We start from the raw sequence: 7,201 nt of genomic DNA on the forward strand, positions 1-7,201 counted from the left end.
AGTTAAAGCCTCTGCCTTCGGCTCAGGTCATGATCCCAAGGTCCTGGGATCGAGCCCCGCATCGGGCTGTCCGCTCCACGGAGAGCCTGCTTCCTCCTCTCTCTCTTTCTACCGGCCTCTCTGCCTACTTGTGATCTCTGTCTGTCAAATAAATAAATAAAATCTTTAAAAAAAAAAAAAAAAAAAGTAGGTCTGGGGTTAATATCTTTTAAAACACACTGTGGGAAATAATGGTCCATTCTGTATTTGAGTAGAGAAGTGCAGGGTTCAGGGGAAAGGAGCTAGGAGTCTGTCTTCAGAGGGCCCATAATCAAAGGGGGCAGAGGTGACTTGGCTCAAGAGCCAGTAGAAAGAGGCTGGTGAGGGACTAGGCCAGCACCGTAAGTCACCTGGATGCACGTCAGTAGACGCCCACGGTGACAGGATATTTCCAGGGGAAAGATGGCTTAGCGTGTGTGTTTCTTCACCCTGTTTTCAGGTGGAGTCTGTGTTTGAGACCCTGGTGGAGGATAGCCCCGAGGAGGAATCCACCCTGACCAGTAAGATGAGTGTGTGTGTGTGTGTGTGTGTGTGTGTGTGTGTGAGGGAGGCGGTGCTTGTATGCATTGGGGGCGGGCAGGCCTTGCTTTTGGGTGAGGTGGCGTCACTGCTGTGGCCCTTTTGAGTTTTGGGGCTTTCTTCCTGGCAGAACTTGGCAACACCATCTCTAGCCTGTTTGGAGGGGGCACAACGGCAGACACTAAAGAGAACGGTACAGACGCCGTCCAGGTGAGGCCAGCATGGAGCCAGGGGAGCTCGGGGGAGGGAGTATGTGCCCCAGGAGTGGCAGCAGAGGCAGGGATTGGGGTGGGCTTTCCAGCTGCCTGGGACTGGCTAGACTACCCCTTCCCCTGCCCAGTGAACCATACCATCCTCTGGACTCCAGGCGGCCCCTGTGCTTGGAATCCAGGGCACATTCCCCTCCTCTCTAAGCCCTTGTCCTTTGTCCGACTAGGCCACCGTTGCCATCCAGTCATCTGTCTGCCCCCACACTGTGCTGGCAGCCGCAAGCCTAGGGGATGCGACCTGGCTGGGCCTTAGGCTCTGCTACAATGACGGTTTCCTACAGGGGTTGGGGGCATCTGTGATTGTTTCCCAGGAGGAGGAGGAAAGCCCTGCTGAGGGGAGCAAAGATGAGCCTGGGGAGCAGGCAGAGCTCAAGGAGGAGGCTGAGGCCCCCACGGAGGACACTTCTCAGCCCCCACCTGCTGAGCCCAAGGAGGATGCAGCCCCTGAGGAAGAAAAGGCTGCAGAAAAAGAAAATGAGGAAAAGTCTGAGGCCCAGGTGAGCTGCAGGTGCCGAATAAGGCCAGGGTGGCCCCAGGGGCTAAGGGAATAGATGCCTGCCTTGTTGCTTGTCCCCAGAGCCCTGCCTGTGGGGAATAGAAGGCCTAAGCTTTTCCTGATATGCTCTTCTCTTTCCCCACTAGAAGCCAAGTGAGAAAAAGGAAACAGGGTCTGAGGGTGTTCCTCCAGCCCCAGAGGAAGAAAAGAAGCAGAAGCCTGCCCGGAAGCAGAGAATGGTAGAGGAGATTGGGGTGGAGCTGGTGGTCCTGGACCTGCCTGACTTACCTGAGGAAGAGCTGGCCCGCTCAGCGAAAAAGTGAGTAGAAATTTTGTGTGTGTGTGTGTGTGTGTGTGTGTGTGTGTGTGTGTGTGTGTCTCTGTGTGTGTCTCTGTGTGTGTGTGTGTGTCTCTCTGTGTGTGTGTGTGTGTGTGTGTCTCTGTGTGTGTGTCTGTGTGTGTGTCTGTGTGTGTGTGTGTAGGGTGGGCAGGGTATGTGTGTGCCGGGTATGGAATCCCTCCTCTGGGAGGGAGAACTGTCTGACCCAGGCTCCAAGTTCAACATGCTCTCTCCTTCATGCTTCTTTTTTGTCCCACAGACTCCAAGACTTGACACTCCGAGACCTAGAGAAGCAGGAACGGGAAAAAGCTGCCAACAGCTTGGAAGCTTTTATCTTTGAGACCCAGGTTGGTAGGCTGGGAGGCAGCCTGCCCTGGGCCCGGTGTCTGAGGGGGGTCTGGCTCTGTGAGCCTTGCCCTCAGGGGCTCGGTGCATGCTTGGGCCTGTGTGCTCCTCCCTAGGACAAACTGTACCAGCCTGAGTACCAGGAAGTGTCCACTGAGGAGCAGCGTGAGGAGATCTCTGGGAGGCTCAGCGCAGCCTCCACCTGGCTGGAGGACGAGGGCTTTGGGGCCACCACCGTGGTAAGCGGCCTCCCAGACACGGTGGGTGGGATGGGAGCCCTCGCTTTCCTCTCCAGGGTCAGAGAAGGTGAGGAGAGCTGGGGTGTGAAGCTGTGACTGGGATGCAGGGCTGGCTGCAGGCCGGCCTCTCCTCCTTTCAACGCCTTTGCCCACTCCCGCCCCACATCCCTCAGATGCTGAAGGAGAAGCTGACTGAACTGAGGAAGCTATGCCATGGGTTGTTTTTTCGGGTGGAAGAGCGCAAGAAGTGGCCTGAACGGTTGTCTGCCCTTGATAATCTCCTCAACCATTCCAGCATGTTCCTCAAGTGAGCAGCCCCTTTGCTTTTCTTCCTAATTCAGTCCTGCCGAGCCTCATTGTCCTTCAGCTTCCCATGCCCCGCGTGCAAACCCCTGACCCTTCTTCCTCTTGGGCTCACCATCTCCTTTCTGGCTTCCAGGGGTGCCCGGCTCATCCCAGAGATGGATCAGATCTTCACTGAGGTGGAGATGACAACGTTAGAGAAAGTCATCAACGAGACCTGGGTAATCCGGGTGTAAATTCTCACGGGGATCCTCGCCCTGGCAGGGTGTCCGAGCTAGGCAGCATGGGAGATGCCGAGTGATGGGGACTGAGCAGCAGCCGCCGCCTCCTGGCCTCACAGCTGATTGCGAAGGGGCCATGACGGATTAGCCCCAAACAAGGGTCATGGCCATGCCCGAGTTGTCAGACTGGAGTAGCAGCAGAGCCCATTCCCATGACGTTAGAGCTCCGAGGAGCTGGGGCTTGAGCTGTACTCAGCAAGTGGGCCTGGGTTCGGGGAGGTGAGGAGGACTGGTCACAGGAAGCAGAAACTTCCTTTTTGGATGTGTGGGGAACGTCTTTGAATCAGAGCTCTAGAAGCGCAGAGACAAGGGAATAATCAAGAGGTTTGGCTAGTCGGTTCCAAGTAAGCCCCAAGCGTGTAGGTTGCTACTCCTTTGTGGAAAGCCTCGGATGCTATTTTGAGGAGCCTGCCTCCCCTTGTGGGGGCTGACAGCCAGGTAGAGTGGACTGGTTTGTGATCTGAGGGCAGAGTCTGAGGCTGGTTGGGGTGTATTTCGTCTGTGGCAGATTTCTGAAGGCTCCGGGGCTAGCTCTCAGCTTGTCCTGGCCTCACCCACAGGCCTGGAAGAATGCGACCATGGCCGAGCAGGCCAAACTTCCCGCCACAGAGAAGCCCGTATTGCTCTCAAAAGACATTGAGGCCAAGATGATGGCCCTGGACCGTGAGGTGCAGTATCTGCTCAATAAGGCCAAGTTTACCAAGCCCCGGCCCCGACCCAAGGACAAGAACGGGACCCGGGCAGAGCCTCCCCTCAATGCCAGTGACCAAGCGGAAAAGGTCATCCCTCCACCAGGTGAGGGCAGGATGCCTGCTGCGGGTGCTACTGGGCAGGAAGAGGCCTCTCCTTCCTGGGACTACATTTTACCCCTGGTTTCCTTCCAGGCCAGACTGAAGATGCAAAGCCCATTTCAGAACCTGAGAAAGAGACTCGTGAGTTGGGGAAAGTGATTGGGAATATGGCTGTTGCTTAACCTAAGGGTTGGCACACTGGCAGGCACAGCTGGTTTCTGGAAGGTCCACAAGCTGTGAAAGACCATTACATTTTTAGGTTATTAGACACACACACACACACGAAGGTCCACAAGCTGTGAAAGACCTTTACATTTTTAGGTTATTAGACACACACACACACACACGAGCTGTGGCCCACAGCTCCTAAAACATTTACGGCTGGCTTTTTACAGAAAAAGTTTCCTAACCCCTCCATTAGCCCCTTCCTCCCTTCTGCAGAGGCTAACCTCTTCCTTCCCCAAAGCAGGATCTGAACCGGCAGATGCTGAGCCTCTGGAGCTGGGAGGTCCTGGAGCAGGTGAGCGTGGAACTGGGGCTACCTGGGAAGCCTGGTGGGAGGTCCTGGGGTCAGGGGGATCTGCACAGAATGGGGCCAGGTCACCTCGACTTCACCTGCCGGCATCCCTTTGCTCTTCCCCACTCCCAGCAGAACCGGAACAGAAGGAACAGCCAACAGGACAGAAGCCAACTTTGAAAAATGATGAACTATAACCCCCAGTTCCCATTCATCCTGTCCCCTTCTCCTACCTCCTCTATTTATTAAACATCAAGGGTGGGGGGAGGGGTTGCTCCTGCCCTCACAGGCTTCAGTTCCTTTTCTCTCACCTTGATCAGAGGTGTGGAGAAGGGGACGGAAGGGACAGCTCACCAGTTCCTTCTGCAATGGTTCTGTGGTAAAAACTGAAATTGCTCGATTTCCTAATCCCACCCCTGGTTCCCTACCCATCCAGGCCCTAATTTGGGAAAAATCATTATTATGTCTTAATTCTTTGCCTGTGGGTAGGTGAGAGATTGACCGTGAGGGGTCAACGGACCTGGCAGGGGGAGGGGTGCCCTGGGATATTAGAGAGTCTCCAGTCTTCTCTGTCCTCCTTCCTGCTCCCTCTTCCACCACGAAGTCTGCCCTACAGGGGCCAGTGTCTACAGAGCCTTGGTTACCAGGTCTGGTTTCTGAGTGCCTATCTCTGCTCTTTTCTTCTCCACGGTCTTGTCTTTCCCTAAAAGACCTCATCCCCAGTGACTCCTCTTCCCATGGTTTCCTTGCCTTCCTGTGGCAAGTTAGGCAGCTGCTGCCTCCTGTCCAAGCCCTTCTATCCAGGCAGGCTGCAGCAAAGCTAGATTAATCCCCACCTGCTTGTGCACCGCACCCCCCGCCCCCCAGCATTCCCCCCTCCAGAGTAGGCAGGGAGAAAGCGGAGGAGGAGAGAGATGTGTGAAAAACCTGGAGCTCCCACTTGTGGGCTCTCAGGCCCAGGAGAGCGTGCGGAATGGCCTGCGTGGGATGCCGGCCTCCTGTGAGCACTGTCGGAGTCTGCATCGGCCCAATAGCCTGTTCCTCCATGTCCCTATGACTCTTGGCCCCCTGCTCTCTCCCCTTTTGCCCCCCCCAGACATAGCCTTTCCCTGGCCCCCCAGCCCCCTGGGCTGACCAAAATGTGCTTTCTACTGTGAGCCCCTATCCCAAGACCCTGGGAAAAGGAGAGGCCGTGGTGTGAATGTAAAAAGGCCACCTCGCCCTTTTCGCGACAGGCCTTGTGGGGGACGGAAAGGGGTAGGGGCTGGCCTGCCTTTCTTGAGTTGCTCTGTTGAGATGGGGGCTCTTGACCCACCGTGCCCATGTTGGGGAGCCTACCCTCCGTATCCCGAATGGAGCAGGAGCCACAGCTGCCACCCAGCTCCCAGGGTAAGGGGGAATCTGGTTGTGTCTGTCTTCTGTCCTTTTTTTTTTCCCTTTTTTTTTTTTTTTGCCACATTGGCAGAAATGAGACTGCAGGGTCCCACCCCGTCCTGTATGTTTGAGTTCTTTCACTAGCGGTTGAGGCTGGTTGGACAGGTTTGAGTCAAATTGTACTTTGGTCCATTGTTAATTGAGAAACTGTTTCAATAAAATATTCTTTTCTACAGTTTTTGTGCCGTGATTTTTTTTAAGTTTTTAAATTTTATTTGTCAGACAGAGAGCACAAATTGGGGTGGGGGGCAGCAGGCAGAAGGAGAAGCAGGCTCCCTGCTGAGCAAGGAGGCTGATGCAGGGCTCCATCCCAGGACCCTGGGGTCATGACCTGAGGTGAAGGCAGACGTTTCATCGACTAGGCTGCCCAGGCACCCCTTGTGCTGTGATTTTTTTTTTTTTTTTAAGATTTTATTTATTTGACAGAGATCACAAGCAGACAGAGAGGCAAGCAGAGAGAGAGGGGGAAGCAGGCTCCCTGCTGAGCAGAGTACCCGATGTGGGCCTTGATCCCAGGACCCTGAGATCATGACGTGAGCCAAAGGCAGAGGCTTAACCCACTGAGCTACCCAGGTGCCCCTGTGCTGTGATTTTTTAAACGTTTGTTTCCTGAGTTTAGACAGTCCCATGTTTATTAGAGAAAAAAAAATTTTTTTTAAAGATTTTATTTATTTATTTGACAGAGAGAAATTACAAGTACACTGAGAGGCAGGCAGAGAGAGAGAGAAGGAAGCAGGCTCCCTGCTGAGCAGAGAGCCCAATGCGGGACTCGATCCCAGGACCCTGAGATCATGACCTGAGCCGAAGGCAGCGGCTTAACCCACTGAGCCACCCAGGCACCCCAATTAGAGAAAATTTTTAAGAGGAGTTTGAATCTCAACATTACATACACTGGTACCACCACAATATTAACATTTTGGACTTAGTTGAGATTCATATGTATTAAGTTGTTTTGTTTTTTCATGAAAACAAAACTGGTTTTATTTTTCCGCTGACATGTTTTGGACCTCTATGTCCCAGACTTTTTTAGGTGACAATCACTTTTTAAGATGACAACTCCGTTTTGCAAATAAGAAACTGACAGTTCCTGGGGCTCCTGGCTGGCTCAGTCAATAGAGCAATGTGACTTCATCTCAGGGTTGTGAGTTCAAGCTCCATCTTGGGTGTGAAGCCTACTTACTAACTAGCTAGCTAACTAAATAAGTAAGAAGTTGACAGTTGACAGTTCATAAAGGTTTCAGTTACGGACCCAAGCAATCAGGTGTTAAGTCCCACAGCTATGTCTGAACTTAATTCTGATCTGTTAGCCCTCGCTGTTAACTGCTCTGATAGGAGAAGGTGTTGCTAGACATTCACCACTCTATTAATTCACCAGCACAACTAATTTGGGTTGTTCATCAGTCTTGATGGAACAGTATTTTACCAAAGGAAGATCACTCCGGTCATGAATCGCTTACATATCTAAGATGTTTTTCTCTAAAGGCTAGACAGGTCAGACAAGTTTTAAGCCTGGAAGTCTTTTTTTTTTTTTTCTCAATAGACTATTTTTTTGAGCAGTTTCAAGTTCACACCAAAATTGAGCAGAAAGTACAGAGACTTCCCATATGCCCTCTGTCTCCAGACAAGTA

The 7,201-nt window shown here is 52.9% G+C and overlaps 1 protein-coding gene across 6 annotated transcripts in view; it reads left to right on the plus strand.

Moving 5' to 3' along the window:
- Positions 1-5,748, plus strand: part of HYOU1 (hypoxia up-regulated 1) — a 12,267-nt gene extending 6,519 nt beyond the window's left edge. For 3 of the 6 annotated variants that reach the window (XM_059415866.1, XM_059415876.1, XM_059415886.1), the window contains exons 15-26: positions 479-539; positions 689-768; positions 1,109-1,324; positions 1,470-1,642; positions 1,923-2,010; positions 2,125-2,247; positions 2,421-2,554; positions 2,687-2,771; positions 3,392-3,626; positions 3,716-3,763; positions 4,092-4,142; positions 4,272-5,748. In XM_059415866.1, coding sequence (XP_059271849.1) covers positions 479-539; positions 689-768; positions 1,109-1,324; positions 1,470-1,642; positions 1,923-2,010; positions 2,125-2,247; positions 2,421-2,554; positions 2,687-2,771; positions 3,392-3,626; positions 3,716-3,763; positions 4,092-4,142; positions 4,272-4,336 — 1,359 coding nt within the window. In that variant the 3' untranslated portion in view covers positions 4,337-5,748. The remainder of the gene's footprint in view (positions 1-478; positions 540-688; positions 769-1,108; positions 1,325-1,469; positions 1,643-1,922; positions 2,011-2,124; positions 2,248-2,420; positions 2,555-2,686; positions 2,772-3,391; positions 3,627-3,715; positions 3,764-4,091; positions 4,143-4,271) is intronic. The other 3 variants (XM_059415892.1, XM_059415899.1, XM_059415907.1) reach the window with 3 other exon arrangements.
- Positions 5,749-7,201: the final 1,453 nt, after the last annotated feature.

The sequence above is a fragment of the Mustela nigripes genome, chromosome 1, assembly GCF_022355385.1.
Source record: "Mustela nigripes isolate SB6536 chromosome 1, MUSNIG.SB6536, whole genome shotgun sequence".
NCBI classification, from domain to species: Eukaryota; Metazoa; Chordata; class Mammalia; order Carnivora; family Mustelidae; genus Mustela; species Mustela nigripes.